Below are 22,216 nucleotides of genomic sequence, written 5' to 3'. Positions count from 1 at the left end.
AAAAAAAAAATCTATAAAAATATTCAACAGCGCTTGGTTTCCTTAAATCTTGTTTTTGTTTTACTTTAACTTTACACCTAAAATTTGTTCCTAAATAAATGAGTGTTATTTGCTGCATAGGCTTTCTTCTATATATGAGGAGTGCCACAAACTATAGATCTTTGGGCCGTTGACGATACCGCCGCACTGCTAGAGGAACCACAGCCACCGGCCACACCCTGGGCCGCTAACGAAGGCCACCTTTGGGAACAGTAAGCACTTTCGCCCAGCACAGAGATACGTTTGCTATTCTCTGTATTCGATGAGCTGGCTCCGTAATCTTTGGTAGGTGCATGAGAAGCGCTATTGTGTGAACCGCCTCCAACAGCTCCCATCAATTGGGAGGCACGATGCATGAGAGAGGGATCGGTATTAAGTTGTTTTTGTGATTTGGCTCTTTGTAATGGCTGTATTTGTCCCACGCCACAGAATTCGGAATTGGCATTGTTGTCGGCTGCATAATTGGATAAAGCACCGCCATAGAGTGAAGTATTCATCAGACATTCATCAGTAGAACCGGAACTGGCAATATTGTTGACAGATTTATCCCAGGTGTTTTTAATGATATTCGGATTAGAGTTATCAAAGGTAAGACCCGAACTAGAACCACGTTTAACTCCCAAAGCGCCTACAGCTACACTAGATAAACCAGCTGAATTGTGATGTAATGTGGCCACAGCATTTTGTTCATTTTGTTTACGAGCCTCAGCATCATCCTTTTCTTGGGCACGCTTGCGTTTACGTTTCATGCAGAAGACTACACAAGCAGCTATAACCGCCACCAAAGGCATGGCTACCGAAAGTATGGCAATCAATACCACCTGGCCACTAGTTAAACCATCACTTCTAGCCTGAGTAGTAGCCTCATATTGTCGTGCATCAAAAGTGGCCGACGAGTAAGATTCTTCATCACATTGTTGACCCCTAAAGCCATTAGCACACACACAATGGAAGCTATTGACACGATTAACACAAGTACCACCATTATGACAGGGACCCGAACTGCACTCATCTATATCCACCGAACAATCTTTACCAGTGAAACCAGCACGACAGGCACATTGATAGTCATTATTGAGATTGGTACAGGTACCACCATTAGCACAGGGTTTAGTTAAACACAAGTCCACTTTGTCCGAGCACAAAGAACCAAAGAAACCGGGTACACATTGACATCTGAATTTATTAACCAAATCTATACAGGTGCCACCATTTTCACAGGGATTACCTTGACAATCATCAATATTTTCCTCACACAAAGCACCGGTAAAACCACTGGGACATTGACATTTGGGTGAACCATTCGAGGAGACCAAACAGGTACCCTTATTCTGACACGGATTGGGTGCACAGGTATCAACATGGATTTCACACATATTACCGCTATAGCCATTAGGACACTCACACTGAAAACCTTTAGTGGAATCGCGACAGGAACCATGTACGCAGGGTTTATCGGCACAAGTGATAACCTTATCCTCACACAAACGACCCGACCAGCCTTTCTTACACTCACACTTATAGCCACGTTTCGAAGAATCCTCAATACAGGTGCCGGAATTTTGACAGGGATTTTCTTCACTGCAAGAATTGATTTCGTTTTGACAATCGGGACCATTAAAACCGGGAGGACACATGCAGGTATAGAGTCCTTGGCCGGTATTGAAACAGGTACCACCATTTTGACAGGGACGATGATTGGTGCAGTAGTTTAGATCTTGATTACAGAATAGACCACCCCAACCTTCGTTGCAAATGCATTCCCAAGGTTTGGAACATGTTCCATGTACACAACCGGGATAGGCTTCACATTCATTGCAGAGAGGACCTTTCCAGCCGGCTTGACAACTAAAAAGAGAGAAAGAGAGAAGAGAATATAACATTAGTATAAGGTTTTTGTTTAAAAGAGAAGATTAAAAAGAGCTTAAAAGATGTTAAGAGAGTTAATAAAGTTTTCTTTGCTTTTAGGCTTAAGAGAGCTAATGTAAGAAGAGAGCAAGAGAACTTTTCACATAATTTTTAAGAGAATTGTTTGTTTAAGGTTAATTAAAACTAAAAGGAGAATAACTAAATTGAATATAACAAGAATAAAGCAGAGAGTAACAAATTAGTTCTCTGATCGGTTTTGTTTGTTTTTTAAACATGTGTGAGCATACGTACGAGTAATAGAAAGATTATAAGCCAGCTTATTTGAGAGCTCATTGCGTTTTGCTGATTTTAGGAGATTTTAAAGCAGTTAACGACAGAGAGCTCTTTGCTTACTACTGGTTTCAATTAAAGAGAGTATTAATAAGTAAAAAAGCTAGATTTTAAGAGCAGAAAGCTTTTTGTTGGAAATAAAGGAAACAAGAGAGCTTTTAGCCGATATCCAATTTAAACTAATTATGTTGCTGATTAACGCTTAAACATCAAAAGAAAAATTTTGAAAAATTTCTCACACTTTATTTGACCTTATTTTGTTGTTTAAACGAAAAATTATGATAAATTTGATACATTTGACATATTTTGAAAGTATTGCAAATTGATTTCTTAACAAGATCACTTCATTAACACGAGTTTTTTTTTTGTTCCCCCCCAAACAAACAATTTATAATGCTTCATTTAATTAAATCAAAATATAATAAAAAAAAAACCTCATACACACAAAATAATAGCCGCCAGCACTTATTTTGGACAAACAAAAAAAATTTTAAAAAATAAAGAAGAATAAAATCATTGTGGATACTTAAGGTGAATGGTTTTTTGAGTTTTTAAGTTTATAAAGCACAACGAATTGTAGCATCGCAAATGGGAAAAAAAGACTCACACACTTGAGAAGCGTTAAAATCACAAAGAAATCAATGAAAAATGCAAATAAATCAAAAGTATAATGCCGGTTAATGTATAGCAAATATTTGAAACCGTTTTTTTTTTAAACCCTTAAGCTACAAAAAAACAAGTAAGAAATTTTATTCCTGTATTAAAGGCCTTGAAGAAGACAAATCACCTGTTTAAAGATAAAACTTTGATTTCACATTTTCTTTACCCGAAATAAAAAGAAATGTTTGTTGCAAACAAGTTCTTAAAAAGTGCATTTCGAAAAAAAAAATCGAAAACAGACAAGCGTAAATTAACATGACAACTTAAAAAGTCTGTTACGATTGCTAAAACACAACAACAACAATAAGGGGAAAGCAACAACATACAACAAATCTTTAAATATTTGAAACTTAAAGAATACTTTTAATAACAAGAAAATAAAAAAAAAGAAAATATTTAAATAGGTTTTTCTGGCATTTGTAAAGAAATTGCAAACACACACACACACAATTTGATAAAAAATTTTACTGGAAATAAACACCAGCAGTGGTGGGGGGAAAGCTTTATTGAGTATGTGTGTGTTGTGCCCGAGTTTGTATGTGACCATTTTTGCAAATTATTTCTCACGATTAATTTAAAAAAAGAAACATTTTCTAAAAGACACACTCTTTATATATGGGATGGGGGTTTTAAAGGAAACCAGTCTCTGTGTCATTTATACGTGATACAACAACTTATTTTTAAATAAGAAAATAAAAAGCAACAACACAAACAACATGTTATAGTTGCTTGAGTATGATATTAAACTGTAGCTTAAGCTTAATTAAAAATTATTATTAAAATTAATTAAGTTGTATAGTGGGTGTTAGAAGAAATTTCATGTTGTTGTTGTTGAGAAAAAAAAGTAATAAAAAAAATTTTTGCAAGGGATTTGGTCAAATATGAATTTAAACAAAAAAGATCAAAGTTTAAATGCAATTAAAAAATTTTTAAATAAAAACTTTTAATTTAAGCTTAAAAAAGCTTTTAAAAAGCTAAAAAATTATCTAAGAAAAGTTTTTACATATTTTTTTTTTCAAAAAAGAAAAAAAATTTAAATTTTAAAAAAATTTAAAAATTTCCAAGAATTTTGTAAATTTTTCAAACATTTTTAAAATTTCAAAGAGTTTTTAAAATTTTACAAAAATTTGAATTTTGAAAGTTTTCAAAAAAAATTTGTTTTTAAAATATTAAAAAAAATTTAATTTAATTTTAAATTTTTTCTAAATCTAAAGAAAATTTTTAAGCAGAATTCAAAGAAAATTTAAATTTGGATTCAAAAGAAAATTTTAAAAGTTTTGAAAATAAAATTTGCTTTCAAATTGTTAAAACTTTCAAAATATTAAAAAAATTATAACAAAATTATTGAAAAAAATTCAAAAAAAAAAAAAATGAATTTAATTTTCAAATTTTTCTAAATCTAAAGAAAATTTTTAAGCAGAAATCTCTTAAATTTCTTCATTAACATTCCTTCTATTGTTAAACATCAAATATAGGCAAATCTTGAGATTTAAACCAAAGTTATTAACAAAATTATAAAATAAAAAAAAAAATTCAAAAAATTTTTGAATTTTATTTAAATTTTACTCAAAATTTAAAGAAATTTTTTTAACAGAAATCTCTTTAATTTCTTCATTAACATTCCAGCTATTGTTAAACACCAAAATTAAAAAAATCTTGTGATTAAAACCAAAGTTATTAACAAAATTATAAAATAACCTTAAAAAAATTTACAAAAAATTTCAAAAAATTAAAATTTTTAATTATTTTTTACACAAAAGTTGTAGAAATTTTGTGTAAAAAATTTGTTTAGAATTATTTAAAATTAGTTTATTAACATGTTTACTATTTCTATATAACAAAATTTTGAAATTAAGTTTAATGTAACAATTTTTTAACAAATTGTTTAAAAATCATTTAATTTTCTTTGTTTTTGTTCTTTTTTTTTACCAAACCCTACCTTTATTTTAATGTTATTTAATTTCTTATTTGTGAGTTTTTTTTTTTTTTTGAAATGTGGTCTATTTGTTTAAACGTTAAAGAATCCGTGGCTTCTTCTTTTTTTGCTTACACACCAGGTCTCTTCTTGTTTTATTAATATTGACTAAGTGTGTTTGAGTTTCAAAAAAAAAAAAAAAAAAAATTGGAAAAAAAGTATTCAAAGTGTGGGAATGTTTTAATAATTCAACACACACAACATGTCATAAAATCAAACAACTTTACTTACAAATGTTGAAGTACATACACACACACACAGCGTAATATTTACTCACAAATTTAAACGGACAGACAGACAGATATATATAAATGTAGGGACAAACAGAGGGACAGAAATTTAAACAAAGCAATTTTTTTTGTAAACTAAAATAGTCAGTAGTCAGTCAGTCATATGTTTAAGTAATAAGTTTATTATTTGGTTGGTATTGTCTTTAAAAACTACGCCTGGTTTAATGAGAAATATAAAATTTAATTTCTTGTTTTTTTTTTGCAATATTGATATTTTTTTCTGGAAATTCTTAACATTGTTTTTTAAAAATTAATAGGTGAAGGCTTTTTGTTTTATTTCAACTACAAATTAAAGAAAGTTAATAATAACTGCAGGTTTTTTTTTTGTTGTTGTTAACCAATAAAATTGCCTGAAAATTATATTCAAACTTAATGTGTGATTTCCGTTTGAAATTTAGTTTTCGTTTATCTCTGTTATAGGTATATAGGGTTAGTAAAAAAAAGCTATAAATTCAAATAAAAACCACAAAATTGCTAAAATCAGCAATTTTCTTCAATCTACACACAACATAAAAAGAAGAAACAAAAAATTTTATAAAAATAATAAGAAACTTCCCACTTTGTTGCTGCAACAGAAAACTACACAACAAAGTATTTAAGAATTCCCTAAGCTAAGCAAAGTGTAAATTTACACCTGGGTATTACGTTAAATAAAGATGTTTTAGAGTACTTTTTTATGGGAATATATATATTTTTTCTGTAATAAAAAACTTTTTTTTTTAAATTTTGAATTTCTTTGTTTTTTTTTTTAAATTCCTTTGTTTAAAACCATAATGAAAAACGATACAAATTATATTAAACCATTTAATAAATTGTCATTAACTTTATATATTTTTCTTTTATAAACTAAATTCTGTTTAATAAAGTGTTTGTTGCCCTTTTCATTGGAAACTTAAAATATTATTTTATTTATTTTTTTTTATTTTTTCTATAAGGTGTGTCATGCATTTTATTTTGCAGTTTCTTTAACTGCATTCAGCGTCGACGTCATGTTAGTTTTTATTATTGTTTTTGTTATTATATGTAATTCTAATGAGAGAGGAGTGTTATTTATGATTGTGCTATAGAAAATATGCAAAAAAAAGTTTACTATTTCTTTTCAAAAAAAAAATGTTCACACACAAATTTTAAAAAACTAAAGCGTTTAAGAGGAACAAACTCAAACTCATCATGTTATTCAGAACAGAGAAACAGAACACACAAAAAAAGAGACTGAACCAAAGGAAATTTTTTCTTAAATTTTGTAAAATTTTCCAAAAAATTTTCTGTTAAAAAATTTCATAAGATTTCGAGTAGAATTCTAATTTTTTGAATTTTTTTTTAGGTTATTTTATAATTTTGTTAATAACTTTGGTTTAAACTTCAAGATTTTGCTAATTTTGATGTTTACCAATAGCAGAGATGTTAATAAAGCAGTTTAAAAGATTTCCGCTTAAAAATTTTCTATAGATTTAGAAAAAATTTAAAATTAAATTCAAAAAATTTTTTGAAATTTTTTCAATAATTTTGTTATAAATTTTTTTTGGAAATTTTTAAAATTTTAATAAATTTAAAGCAAATTTTTTGTTAGTTTTCATTAGGCTTCATAAAAATAATATAAAATTACAAGTAATTTTTAACAAAAACTTGAAAACTTTTTCTTTTGAAGATTTTGGATAAAATTTAAAATTTTTTGATAAAATTTAACAATTTTTCATATTTTTCTTTTTAAATTAAGTTTTATAGAGAGCTATGTTTAAGAAGTTAAAGAAAAGAAGATTTGTTGAAATTTTAATGAAATAAGTAAAAAGTTTTGTTAAATTTTTCATTAAAAAGCAAACAACTTTTAAATTTTTTAAAATTTTCTTAATAAAATTTTGAGTTTAAAATAGAATTTAGTAAAGAAATTTAAGAAATTTTTTTTTTTAAAATACTTACATGCATTGATTGGGTTTATCACAATGACCATGTTCACAACCTTTGGCACATTTGGCTGCAAAGAGAATGAAAACAATAATTTTTAATTAAAATAAACTTGAAAAATATTTTTAGAAAAATTTTTACAATAAATTCAAGTTTTTAACAAAAATTTATTAAATGTTAAATTTAAACTATTTTTTAAGCTTAAGACAAAATAATAAAAGCTTAATAAAAATGAGAATAAAAAACTTATATAAACAATTGGCAATCTTGGTTACAATCCTTGAGATTTTTAGCAAAAGATCCCATGATCTTCAGAGGTTTTTCATGTAGCAAACACAAACAGAAAAAAATGTCTTAAGAAAATCAAATTGTTAAGGAAAAGAACACGTTTAAAAGCATCTGTTTTAAAGCCCTTTTTAATATTTCTCTTTTTTTTTTTTTTTTTGCTGTTTGTGCTTTAAAGCCATAAACAGAAAACGTGCCGTGGAAACAGCAGAGTCAAAGAAAAAATGAATTCTTAACAAAACTTCAAATTAAAAAGGACTGGTTTTAAAACATTTTATAGATTTTCATTCAATAAGTAACGCTAAGAAGCCGGCTGATGAGAAGCAGTTTTAGAAAAGAAAATCTTTTTTTTTTTTTTTTTTTATTTTTAACAAAAGAGCAGAAGAAGGGGGTCTTAGGGAGTAAAGTAAGTTTAAAAAATTCTTAAGAAAATTTCAGGTTTTCTTGAGAGATTTTTTTTTGCAGTCAATAAAGTTAAAATGCTTTTAGCTTTATAATAGTTCAAGCCATAGAAAGTGAATACTGGTTAAGTGAGTTTTTTTTCTTCGCAGCAGTTTTATTGGCAATTTTAAAACATATGAAGTTTTTAAGGAAGACAATAAAATTTTCACACGCCCTCAAGGATGTAAGAGTTTTTCTTTAAACAAATAAAAGACTTTCACTAAATTTTTAAAATTTTAAAAAAAATAATTTTGAAAACTAAAATCTTTTAAAAATGAAAATTTTTTGCTAAGTCATTTTTTCCAAAAAAATTAAATAACTTGAAATAACTGAAATCAAATCAATTTGAATGATTTAACAAATATTTTTAAAAATTTTCAATAAACAAATTAAATTGTAATTATAGTTAAACTATTAAAATATTCAATAAATTTCTAATGAATTCTTAAAACAATTTTGAAATGTCATTCACATAAGTTTTCCTGTTTAAAAATCAAACTGGTTTCTTTTTCAAAAAAAAAAAAAGATCAATAATTTCAAAATGATTCTTTGTTTTGTTATCATAAATTAAACAAAAACCTTTAAAAAAACACAAACATACAACACAAAAATTGATAACAAAAATTTATGTTGTGTGAGAAAAAAAATCTAGAGTTTTTTTTTCGGTTAAAACAAAAAAAAAAACACATTTAAAAAGAAAACATTTAACAAAAAAACAAAAATCAAACAAATATTAGAAATTTTCAAACAAAAACAGCATCCGTTTGTATATTATCCCCACTCCAAACAAAAAACAAAAACAAACTCTAAAAAGAACAAAAGCTATCCAAAAAAACTCTAATAAAAAACCCACAATTTTTAAACTCTAAACACCAAAAGAATCTTTTATAAATGGAGTTTAAAGAGGAATCAACCAGGTTTCTTGGCAAGGAGAGTGAAAAGATACTCTTTTTTTCCAAACCAACAAGCAGAAAACACACACACACACAAACACAAGTGAACAGACGACACAGCTAAACAAAAATTTAAGAAAAAGGCAGTAAAAATCTTCCCACGCCAGCATTAGGGCCTGTCAAGGGTATTGGGAGGCTTAAAAGGCAGGTAAAAATCTTCATCATCATCATACACCAACAACACAACAAAACTCCACAACTTTAAACACCAACACTTCGACAACAACTACTGCTGTTCTTTGTAGTACTTAAACACAGCATTTAAGCCTGCAAATGTTGTTGATGTTATACACCAAAGAGATCATTGTTATAATGATGATGATCATCATCATGATGATGAAGATGAGTTTGTTTTTTATTTAATGAAAAGAACTCCTAAGGATGGATCCCTTTTTTTGTGTATTATTTACCTATACCATGACGTGCTATAAAAAATACCTGTTTATGAAAAGGAAGTGTGTGTTTATCAACTACTTAAAGCTGCGCTACAGCAAATTTATTAATGTAAGCAGCAGCAACAGCAGCAGTAGTTTTAGTAGTAGTAGACCCTTTTTTTGACAAAGAGGATGAGGATTTTTTGGTTAATTTTTATACTTTTTTGTTGGTTGATATTTTGGGGTATTTGTTGTTGTTGAGTGTGTGTGTGTGTGTGTATATAAGTTTAAGGGATAAATAATGAAAATTATCTTTAACTGAATGACGGATGTTGATTACACACCTCTTTAGATAGTAAAAAATTAAGAAAAAAACAGGTTTTGTTTAACTCACACACAAACACACATGCAAATAAATTAAAAAAACCTATTAAAAAAATACAGCTGCCTTAGTTAGTTTTTGAAAAAAGAAAAAAACTAAAACCTCCCAAAAAAAACTAGTAAAATTTAAGCAAAATAAAAAAGTCCTTTTTAGTACTTTTTGCAAAAATTGCTTAACACTATAAAAAATTGTTTAATATTATTAGGAATTGAATTGAAAATATTAAAAAAATACAACAAAAAACTGTTTTAAAGAAAAAATTACAAAAAAGTCAAGATTTTTTAAAAAAGTACTTTTTTGGTACTTTTAAAAAATAAGCCAAAAAATGTTAAAAATTAACTTAAAATAGTGAAAAATTAAAGAGCAAAACGAAAATTTTAAATAAAAGACTAATTTTTGGAAATTTAGACAAAATTTAAAAAAGTACTTTTTTGGTACTTTTATTCAAAAACATGACTAAAACATGAAAATTTTCATTTTAAACTATTAAAATCTTAGAAAAATAACAAAAACAATAAAAAAATTTAAATTTTTAACTAAAAACCAAAAAAGTACTTTTTTGCTACTTTTTTTTAAAGAAATTTGTAAAAATATTAAAAAAAAACTACTTACGTTTATCACAATAATCTCCTTGCCAACCGGACAAGCAAATAATCTCTCCCGTTTCCGAACAAGTATAATGACCAAATTGATCATCACGTGGCCGACAGAGATTAGCACAACCCGCACCATAATAATGAGGATCACAAGTAACACGAAAATCATATTCCAACCAAGTGTATTGTGATTCAGATTTATTTGTTTTCCATTCGGGTGATACTTCCAAAACTTGTTGCACCGATAAACGTTGTATCAACAAATCTACAATAAAAAAAATAAGAAAGAAAAGAAAACAAAAACACATTAGTTTTAAATGGAAAAATTCCCAGGCTTTAGTGATAAAATACTTAAAGGTATAAAATAAAGCAGGTTATTATTTAAAAAAAAGATTAATTATGAAACATTAGTGGGAATGAAGAAAGAAAACAAAAAGGCCTGCAACCGAAAAAGTAGAAGAAGAAAAAAAGGAGGCTGATCTTTAAAAAATAAAAAACATTAAACTGCAGCTAAGCCGTTTTTTTTGGGGAAAAGAATTTAGATAAAAATCTTTTAAAACCGAGTTTCTTTTTAAATGTTTAATTTTAAGTTTTGAAAAAGTAATTTTTATTAATTAAATTAATTTGTTTAAAAAAACCAACAACAATAATTTCTTTGAACGTACTTTAAACACACTCTGAGCACACGAGTTTTCTGAAGAATTAAAGACAAAACAACAACAAAAAACATTAATAATGGAAAATAACAGAAAAACTAAGAAATAGAAAAAAAAAAACAAAAACGAAAAAAAAAACGATTTTGTATGGCTTGCAATTTGCAACAACAATAAAGAAGAAAATGTTTAAATATATAAACAATATTTTTTTTGTTTTTTTGTTAAACAAACGATCGACAACATTTTAAACAAAACAACAACAGCAGCAACAACAAAATTGTTCATAACATACTTGCAGCAATTCAACAATATTCAATATTATTCAGGTGTTGTGTTGGTTTGTTTTTAATGTTGTTGCTGTTGTTGTTGTTGTTGATTCCCTCATTTATGTTTAAGTTAAGCTTAAAGTAAAATAAAAAGAGAACTACAGACAGAGAGATGGGAGAGAGACCAAGAGGTAGAGAGTAGAACGAGTTCAAATTCTGTATAAGCATATTTGTGTTGTTGTTTCAATGATGTTGCTGTTTTGTTGCTGGTGCTGTTGTTCTTGTTGTTTTTTAGGTTTAATGCTGAAAGTGGCAGTAGAGGCAAGTTGGCTTTTTGCTTGCCATGGTCTATAAAGTAAATTGCAGGTGCATGACTGGTTGAATGGTTGTTGCATGTGGTATATATGAATGTGTTTTAAACAGCAAGAAGCATAAGCGCATACAAAATGAAATAAAAACAGTTGAAATTAAGAAAAAAACATGCTAAAACAACAACAACAAATAGTAATAATAATTTTTAAGAAAATATAAAAAAAAACGTAAGGTCTGGTCTGGGTCTTTAAGCAAAAGTGTAGAAAAAATATGAAAAAAATAACATAAATCTCCCGCAATGTTAAAGAAGCAATAAAAAATTTTTTTCAAGAAAAATTTGATATTTAAAGAAAATTTAGGTAAAAAAAAATTTTAAAAAATTAAGAAAAATTTCAAGAAATTAAGAAAAATTTTAAAAAAAAATTAAGTAAAATATAAATTAAAAATTTTTATTTTAAGAAAATTTATTTTGAATTTTTTTTTTAATTTTTAATTTTCCTTAAGGGAAATTTTTGAAATTGTTTTAAATTATAAAATTTAGGTTTTTTATGAAAGCTTTATAGCTTAAAAACCAAAAAATGCTTTAGAAAAAAATTTCCCTAAAAATTTCCCAAAAGGGAAATTTTTTAAAAAAAGCTTAGAAAGTCTAGAAAATAGTTTTAAAAATGTTAAAAAAACGAATTCCTTTTATTTAATAAAGAAAATATCAATTTTTTTGTTTAAAACCAAAAAATTTGTTTAGTTTTTTTTCAAAATTTTGAAAAAAGATAAATTAATTTTTTTTTTTTTTTTTTGAAATTAACAAACTTCTAGATAATCCACCTGTTAAAGAACTAAATAACAACAACAACAATTCTTAAGACTACAGACTTAAAGTGACACTGTGTAGCAGAAAAAGAAAAATATTTTTGCGTGGCATTTGCAGCTTAAAAAAAAATTGGGTGCTAAGCCAAATAGTTAGTGTGTGTGTGTGCCAAATTCAATTGTATTGGTGGTAATATAGAGGTATGACAGGTTATTAGAAAAAATAAAAAGAAAAACTAAAATATGTAAGCTATTTTTTTTGTGTCTATCTAAACATTTTCATAGACTTAGACTTAGATATTAAAGAAAAAAATTTTTTACATTATCTTTTAAAACAATTTTAACGTCTTAACGCTTGAGTGCAAAAATTAACACACATGCTGGTTGTTTTTTTTTTTTTTTCTATCCTAATGCAATTTCAACGCACTTTTATAAAACTAGGAAAAATGAGTGTTAGAAAAACTAAAATGTGGTTTAAAATGACAAGTAGACACTTAAAGCGATAAAACAAACCTGTGGCTAGAAAAAAACAAATTTAACAACAAAAATTTAACTAAAATAAAATTAGCTTAATATTAAAAGGAATGTTAAACCTATCCTTAAACTAATACAAACACTTTTAAATTTAAATTAAAAGATAAGCTTTAAAAAAACAAAAAACACGACCTAATACAAGACATCTTTGTTGGCCAACAACTTAAAAACATACCTGCATACAGTGCGGGTTTTTGTTAACAACATTGGCATTGGCAAAGATTAATTGTTATAATGGTTATGTGAAGAAGAAAAAACAAAATCTTCATCTTTTAAACTCACAGGATATTTAAAGGTTTAACGATTTTTTTCCCAAAACTAAATCTCTAAAAACACACACACACACACTTACAACAAACTTGTTGCAGACAAACAGAGTTCGACAGGCGTAAACTTGCAAGGCAGCTTTACAAATAAACCGAAACAACATTAAAAACCCAAAAAAAAAACAAAAACGAAAGACTTAAGCAACAAACCTGTATGTGTTAAACACTCTTGTGGTTGGTTGCTATTTAAAGAGAGTGCTAACAAAAATCTTGATTTTTGTTGTTGTTGTTTGTTTGTTTGTATATGCGGGAGATCTAAACATGAAAAACATTTATAAAATAAATGAAATTAATCCTTGACAACACGTATAACAGACCAAAAGAGATTAAAAGTTTGTTCCTTCTTTTTTTATTTTAAATTACATCAAAGTAACAAACTAATAAAACCAAACGGCAACACGTTTGTGTTGCATTTTTTTTAGATAAAAATCTGTTTAAAACAAGGATGTAAAAGAGAAAAATGAAAAAAAAAAACAACTACAAAATAAAAAGATTTAAGTTAAAAAACCAGCAGGATACCAGCAGAGTGTGGTTTAACTTAAAAAAAGGGAGGAGATTTTAAATTAAAATTCTTTAAAACAACAACTCAAAAAGAACAAGAAAAACAGGGCACTTAATTTTATTAAAAAAAAAAAACTAAAATTTCCCTTAAAGAAAAAAAATTCCCAAGAAAAAGGGAAATTTTCTAAAAAGCAACAAAAATGTTTTATTTGTTTAAATTAATAAAGAAAATTATGAAAATGTTCTTTAAAACCAAAAATTTACCTAAAACAAAAACTTTTCATTAAATATTTTGAATTTTTAAAAAAGGTTTATCCCTTGAAAATAAACAGATATTTAAAACCTTACAAAAGGCCGGAAATTTCTATAAACAAACAGTTTAGTTTTTTTATTTTGTAAAGAAAAGGGTTTTATAACAGAGATAATTTAAAAAAAAAAAAAAAAAAAAACAAGTGTCAACATACAAAAAAAAAAAAACAGAAATATTAAATTACAACATTTTAAAAGGAATTTAAGAAATTCTGACAGGAAGCAGGATATTGTTTAAAAGGATATTATACTTACTGCTAGAACGAGCATTTGAATCATTGTTGGTATCATGTAAAGCCTCCACGATTAAAGTAAAAGTACCCTGTTGAAAAAAGAAAAGAAAATTTATTAATAAAAAAATAATTTATGTAAAATTTATATTAACGCCTTAACAAAAAGACAAAAAAAAGACTTAAATAAAATTTCAATATTACAACACATTCAACACAACAGCAAACGCCTACTATCTATTAAATAAAAGATATATAAACAAGAGGTGGGGTGTAGTAACGGCGCTAATCCACTAACAAAAACACAAAAACACTAACCAGTAGTATCAAAAAACGTATGCTTTTTGCTAAAGCCAACAAAAAACATCATGATTATTTTCATACTATTAAAGTTTGTTTTCAATTTTATTGCATTTCATATGCAAATGAAATACTAAACACACACACAATCTCTATATAACACCAGACAGACGGACAGACAGACACTACAACTGCATAAAAGCAAACTAACTCTCTACTACATTTACAAGCAGCGCCCTCAATTCACACTTGCTTACAACTATGTAGTATGTATGGTAAATTTACTAAACTTAAACACATGTATATATATATATGTGTGTGTGTGAGTGTGTGTATAAAGATGACACCATAAAAACCAGACTTGTAACAGGCAAGACAGTTACAAATACTTAAGCATAATAAAGAAAAGATGAAAGAAACAAAAAAAAATAGCAATAAAATGCAGAGGTGTCGTTTGTCTTATAGCAAGAGTTAGATAAAGTATTTAACAAAAAAATATTGAATAGAAAAAAAAAATAGTATGAAAAGTATGTTTAAAGATTATATTGAAAACAATAATGACAAATTTACTACGTAAATGAAAAACGAAAGTTTTTCATTTAGTTAAATGACAAAGTGTGGGTTAAGGTAAAATTAAAAATACCATTAAAAATTTGAGGCTATAAACTTAAAGATTTTATATAAATGTTTAATATAATTTAGAAATTTATACAAAATATTTCCTTTTAATAAAAACAGGTTTTTAAAAAATTTTTATTTAAATTTAATTTTTTCTAGCTTACGACTGAAATTTATTAAGATTTTTTTGTAAAAAATTTAAAATTTTTATTAAATTTTAAATCCTGTTGAAAATTCTATTTAAATTTGTAAAAAATAAAAATTTCCCTAAAAATTTCCCAAAAGGGAAATTTTCTAAAAACCTTGAAATCTTAAAGAAATCATTATAAAACTCTTAAAAATGTTTATAGTTTGTAATTGCCAACACATAGAAAAATTTCCCTAGAACAAAAACAGTTTTTTTAAGGAAATTTCTAAAAAATTAAAAAAAAATTTCAAGATTTTTGCTTTAATTTCAAAAATTTCCCAAAAAAAGAAAATTATAAATAAAAATTCCTTTTAACAAAATTTAAATTTTTTGTCACCTAAAATTATTAAGAATTATAAACAATTTCCTTAGGTTATGCTTCAGTTGTTTAAGACAACAAACTCATTCCCCTTTTTTTTAATTTTCAAGTAAAACAATTTATAAATTATTTTGTAACAGCACGTGTTGCAGCAAAAGCAGCTAGTGCTGCTCTTAATTTGTTGTTCTTAAAGAAAAGCCAAGCATAACTTATTTTATTTAACATTAACGCTTGAGTGCAAATTGTTTTTAAAAGTCAAGTCTATAGAAAGAAAAAAATAAACATAAAATAGTTCTTTTAAACGGCAAAATTTTTAAAACTAGTTGCAAACAACAGCTTGCTGGGGATCTAGGAAAATTAAAGAGAAATACATACATATGTAATATAAAGATAGTGGAGGATCTTATTAATGCTACGGTAGCCATTAACTTTTTAACCGTTGCACACATACACACACTTTAAAGATTATAAAATTCACTCAAGCTTAACTTAACTAATGAGTTTTGTTTCATAACGTATTTTTGTCTGTCCGTCTGTCTGACTAGATATGTTAAATATGTTGGTGGTGGTTGGTAAGATCATATATATATTCTAAAATATAATTATGATTACTTTAGAATGAGCAAATGCCAAGTCATTTTAAAATAATTGTATTGTCATCATAATCATATTTAAAAAAAAAGAAAGAAAAGAAAAAAACCCTTAAGGGGTTTTTTTAAGCCTCTAAACTGGAGGGTACTTTTTAAAGCTTGTTGCACATGCGCTTGATTATTTGAAAAAGTAGTTTGGTTTGGTAACTAAGCACGTGTTTATTAATGTGAAATAAGTTAATTTTAAAATGAAAGAATTTTTCTTGAATTTTGTTTTTCTTTATAGAATACAAATCTTAAAATTTATAATTGTCAGTTTGAACAGTTCTATTTTTAAAATAAAATAAGACTTTTAAAATTGTTGTAAAATTATTTTAAGGGAATGTAAAGAGTGAGTAAGTGAATGAATAGCTGGTTGCCTGTTAAGCAGAAAAACAGAAGGAGTTTTTTTGTATGTTTTTTGAACTTTAATCTAAAGTGTGGTGTATTTAAAAAAAAAGTAAAATTTACATGGTTGGGGCAAGATGATTTTCTCTTCAAGTTATTTTTGGAACGTATGAAATGACTGTCTCTTGGTCTCGGCATGTTGGCAGCCATTATAGGTTTTCTTTTTTTTGCCTAAATAATATAAGGGACTGGGTTGTTTTGTGGTGTCTGGTATGTTTTTTTATTTTTTCTGGCAGCATTTTTAGTGTCATTGATAATTTAAAGCTCCTGCTGTTTTTTTTTTTTTTTTCATTTTTAGTTGTAAAGATGTTGACGCATTGATATAGCATCTTGAAACACGCGATCTTGGTTTTTTTTTCTAAAAAAAACTTTTCATTTCAAATGTAATTTGTTAAGCAAATAAGCATAAGTTGTTTTAGTTAGCTAGTCTAAGTTATTTCCTGTCAATTTTTTTTTTTTTTTTTTTTCAAATAAACAAAATTATAAAATATTCATTTTTATTTAATAAAAAAATTTAATTAAATTTTGCTTTTTTGTTTAAGCTTCAATAAGTTTTTTTTTAACAAAAAACCTTTCAAAATTTTGTTTAATTTAAAAAAATAACTTAAAATATTGCAAGCGTTAAACTAAATTAAGCAATTTTATAATTAAATTAAAAAAAATTAAAAAAAAATTTAATTATATTTAAAGAATTTTTGTTTTGGAAAAAAAAGGTTTTTGTTCTAGGGAAATTTTTGTTTGAGTTAGAAAATTAAAAATTCTTTTCATTTTAGTTAATATACAACAAATTTAATGATTTGTGCTAAATTTTTGAAAAATTTCCCTTTTGGGAAATTTTTAGGGAAATTTTTTTTTTATTACAAAATTTCTTTTTACTAAACTAGAGACTAAATAATATGTAAACATTTTAAGTTTTGTAATAAAAATAAAAATTTCCCTTAAGGGAAATTTAAGAAAAAGTTGAAATTTTAACAAATTTTAACAAAAATTAATAATTTTTATAAAATTTTATATAAAACAAAGTATTTTTTTGTAATTGTTATACAAAAAAAAAAGAAAAAAGTAACGTATTTTTTTGCCACCTAAAAAGGGGGTTGAAAGTTGTTGTTATGTGTCAGTTTAAATATTTATATTATAAATGCGCGCACGCGCTAATATAACCACCATACAACATATAAAAATACGTCGCCGTAAAACTCGTCATCATTGTCAGCAGCAAACATTTTCCGTTTTAAAACTCTAAATTTGTTTTATATATATATGTATAAGAGAAGAACTTCAGTTTATGCTTAATAGCTGACAGATGTTTCGAAAAAAAATGAAATTCAAGTAAATTTCAACCCTGTTTGTTTTTCAAGTCATATTTCCCCCCGGCTTAACACTCAAAACTATGTATATGCTGGTGCAAATATTATAGAGGATTTCTTTTAACAAAGCATATGCTTTTTTCTTATATGTACATAATGTGTTATATGAACATAATAAGAAAAAAAGATACAAGGACAACACCACACACGTTTAAAAGTAAACAAATTGTTTTAAGTTATTTTTATCAATAAAAGATAAAATCATAAAATATCAAGCAAATATTAAAATAATTTTGCTTTAAAATTTTTTGAAAAAAGGGGCATAAACTAACTCAAACTAAAGGGAACTTAAATTTAGATTTTGAAATTGTTTTTTTTTTTTGTGAAATTATTTCTAAAAATATATTAAATCTTATAAGAAAGACACACAAAGAGAGAGATATAGTGTTGTATATATAAAATAAAATTTAGGTTAGATTTCTTTTTTTAAAATACTTACCGGCCATGCAAAATTGAAGGCAAATTGTATGGGATTGGAAAAATCTTTATTTTGTAAAGTTTGTGTATCGGTTAGATTAACGGAATTTTCACCCAATATGGGTGTTACAACATCACCATACGTGCACTGTGATGTTGTATCGATTTTCGCTTGATAATGTTTTAAACAGACCCGAAACCGTGTTTTACAACCACCAATACATCTGCCCGTCGCCGTATCCGTTTGGCCACTACAACAGTGACCCTCACTATCGCGACCGTAATCGTTTTTGAAATATTTTAAACGTAATTCAAATAAACCGGATGTGTTGACCTGTAAAATTGAAAGAAAAAAATTTTATTAAATATTTTTTTTTTTTTTTAAATTTGTTAAAAAAAAAATTGTTTAAAAAAAATTCTTTTAAATTTTTTGCTTAAGTCTTAACTGGGATGTTGGTTTGTTGTTTTTAGGGGTCTTTTATCTGTTGGCTTTCAAGTGTGTCTGGTGTGGTGTGTCTTGTTTTGGATAGAAAGCAAGAACAACAACAGCAAAACTCCAAAAAATACCAACAACGTTAAAACATTCCAGCTTCTGCAACAAGACGATAAATCTTTCAAAATGGTATTTAAACAAAATAAAAAAAACAATTTTGTTGCTGCAAAACTGCAACTCTAAGCAAGAAACAAGCAGCCAAACAGCCACCAACAAACCCGCAACACGAAACAACAAAAAAACTCTTGCAAATACCACAGACACAACACAGCAGTAACAACAACAGCAGCAAAAAAAATACGAGATTTAAAATTTTTCCAATAAAATTGTTAAAAAAAAATTCCTTAAAAAGTTTTGTAAAAAAAGAATCTTTAACTTCTTCAAAAGAATACAAAATTTAAATGCAAAATGTTTTACATTTTTATTAAATCATCAGGCTTGTTAAAAATTAATAAATACAAAAACAAATGACAGTTTTATAAACAAAACCATAAAATGTTTAAATAAATTAGCAATAATCAAAAAATCCACAAAATATGTTAATTAAATGTTTATAGCTTTGTGATCAATATACAAAAAAAAAAAAAAACAGAAGATTCTTAATTTTGAATTTTAACAAAAAAAGATAAAAATTATTAAATTATGAGTTTAAGTCTTAATAAAGACAAAACAAAACAAATAAAAAACAACTTGTTTAAATAATTTAAAAAAATTTAAATTTCATAATTTATTTGTAACAACAAAACAAAAGACCTTAAACTTCAACAAGTAGGTACATATTTAGTAATTATGACACTTTTATAACAGCAACAACAACAACAAACAAAATCTGTGTAAAAACGTTTGTAAGTATTTAAATGGTTAATTAAGTTCAAACCTAAAATGGTAAGCTCTATTTCATCATGAACAAGTGTTTAGACCAAAATTGTGGTAACAACAAAAATGTAGTTGAAATACTCTAGTGGATAACATTAAAGAAACAACAATAACACACGTTCAACAAGATTTATAACTGTTAAAAAACACGCATACACACACTCACTTATAGGAAATAAAAAAATTATGACAATTTAATTGTTAAAGAAAATTTAAAACTAACATTTAACAGCTTAATTACTTAATTTTATAATTTTAAACAAAAAAAAAACAAAAAACAGGAAATTATTTACTTTGAAGAAGAGAAATTTTAAAATTTAACAAGATGTAAGAAATTTTTTTATAAAAATTCTTTAATTTTAACAAAAATTTCAAGAAAACTGTTGAAATTTGTTTAAAACAACAGAAAAAACTTAATAGTACCAAAAAAGTACTTTTTGTAAAATATTGAAAAAAGTACTTTTTTTGAAAAAGTCAAAAAAAAAAAAATCACAAAATTATATAGAAAATCATGAAAAACTTTTGAAATGTTTCGAAAATGGAAAATTTTGATTTAAGAGAAAAAGTACCCAAAAAAGTAGTTTTTTCAAAATTTTTTGAAAAATTTTTACAAAAAATCTTGAAAATTTTATAAAATATTAAAAAAAAAATATTATTTTTTTAAGAATTCTAAGAAAACTATTTAAATTTCATTAAAATAAGAGAAAAAACCAAAAAGTACTTTTTTGAAAAATTAAAAAAAATACAAAATCTTGGAAGAAACTCATGAAAAACTTTTGAAAATTTAACAAAAAATTGTTAAATTTAATGAATTTATTATAAAGTTGCAAGAAAACTGCTTAAATTTGACTAAAATAAGAGAAAAACTAAAAAGTACCAAAAAAAAAGTACTTTTTTCAAAATGTTGTTATTTAACAATATTATATAGAAAATCATAAAAAACTGTTGAAATGACATTGAAATTGAAAATTCTAAGTTAAGAAAAAAAGTACCTAAAAAAGTACTTTTTTAAAATATTGTAAAATTTTGCAAAATTGTAAAAAAAAACAAAAAAAAAACTTTAAAACGTATGATAAATAAACAAATTTAAGCTTTTTTTAGGAAAAAAGCAAAAAAAAGTACTTTTTTGAAAACCACTAAAAATAAACTAAAAAATCCCTAAAATTAAAAAAAATCTTAAAGAAAATTGGAAAAAATTCAAGAAAATTAAACAAATTTTCAAATTTTACAAAAAAGTAAAATTTTGTTAAAAACATGAAGCTTTAAATTAAGCTGGCGCTAAGAAAATAAATTTAAACAAAAGACTTTTTACACCATATCAAAAAAGGCTTAACAACAGCTATTTGTTGTATTAAACAACAAAAGATAGAAAAGAAAAAAAAATATTAAACTTAAAGCCAGATGATGATTCATTAAACAAGTTTTAAACAGGCGGTGTTGGTGGTACAATAAATATAAAAAGAAAAAAATCATAACAAATTAAAAAAAAGTTTATTAAAGCAACAACAACAACTGCAGCAAAAGAAACCTTTATATTTAACAAAAAAAAAAAAAAGATCATAGCTAAAATGCCTTTAAAAACCATAGCAAAAAGAAGCTAAAACTCCCTTTTTTTCTAAAAAAAAACACACCAACAACAACACCAACATAAATACAACAACCTTAAAATATATAAGAACATAGCTTAAAAGCAACAACAAACACGTTTAAATATACAACTTAACAGAAATACACAAAATATGTGTGTAAAACTCCTCGATTTAAGGCTAAAAACGGAGAAAAAAATTTACAAAAAAATAATCTGTAAAAAAACCAAAACAAAATATGTACGTTAAATAAAACTTAAAACTATATAGACAGCCAAAGCAACAACAACAACTACACAAACATACTCACAATGTATTGAACAAAAAAAAAAAAAAAAAAAAAAAACAAGAAGAAAAAAATATAAAAAATAAAACAGAAAGAAAAATATCTATACAAACAGCATATTGCTGCTTTTAGCTTAAGCACAACAAAGCTTAAAAGCAACAACAACAACTATGAACACACAGCAATAGCAGCAACTATAACTACAACAACAAACAGCTAAATAAAAAAATGTTTCAAGTAAAACCGAATTGTTTCCCACGGCATACGATTTGCCGGTCAACATACATATACACTGACGTTATACGATGACTATGATCATTATTAAACAAACAACAATGATGATTATGATGATAATGATATTAATGATGTTGATTTGGTTTAGCACAGGCGGCCAGTCAGTCAGTCAAGCCAACTAAATATTAGTTTTTTTTTCATTTTATTTTTACATTTTCTTAAAGCTTGAGTTAGTAGAGTATAAAGTAGAAGTAGAAGAGGAAAAAAATTCAGCAAAAAAAAAAGAGAAGAGTTTAATTTACAATGTGTATGTAGGTATGTATAATGAAGATAATGTTTATGATAATCATGAGGTAAATGATCATTATTATATATATATATATAATATATATAATATATATATATATATATATATATATATATATATATAATATTATATATATATATATTATATATATATAT

At 25.7% G+C, this 22,216-nt stretch overlaps 1 protein-coding gene across 1 annotated transcript in view; it reads right to left on the bottom strand.

Annotated features, from left to right (window-relative positions):
- Positions 1 to 52: 52 nt before the first annotated feature.
- LOC111678722 (neurogenic locus protein delta) overlaps positions 53 to 22,216 on the bottom strand; it is a 29,712-nt gene continuing 7,548 nt past the window's right edge. Inside the window, exons 2-6 of the mRNA XM_023440139.2 lie at positions 18,302 to 18,613; positions 14,060 to 14,126; positions 10,113 to 10,361; positions 7,081 to 7,135; positions 53 to 1,887 (exon numbers count right to left, since the gene is read on the bottom strand). Coding sequence (XP_023295907.1) covers positions 129 to 1,887; positions 7,081 to 7,135; positions 10,113 to 10,361; positions 14,060 to 14,126; positions 18,302 to 18,613 — 2,442 coding nt within the window. The 3' untranslated portion in view covers positions 53 to 128. The remainder of the gene's footprint in view (positions 1,888 to 7,080; positions 7,136 to 10,112; positions 10,362 to 14,059; positions 14,127 to 18,301; positions 18,614 to 22,216) is intronic.

The sequence above is a fragment of the Lucilia cuprina genome, chromosome 4 (genome assembly GCF_022045245.1).
Source record: "Lucilia cuprina isolate Lc7/37 chromosome 4, ASM2204524v1, whole genome shotgun sequence".
NCBI classification, from domain to species: Eukaryota; Metazoa; Arthropoda; class Insecta; order Diptera; family Calliphoridae; genus Lucilia; species Lucilia cuprina.
This window is presented reverse-complemented; position numbering and strand designations above follow the sequence as displayed.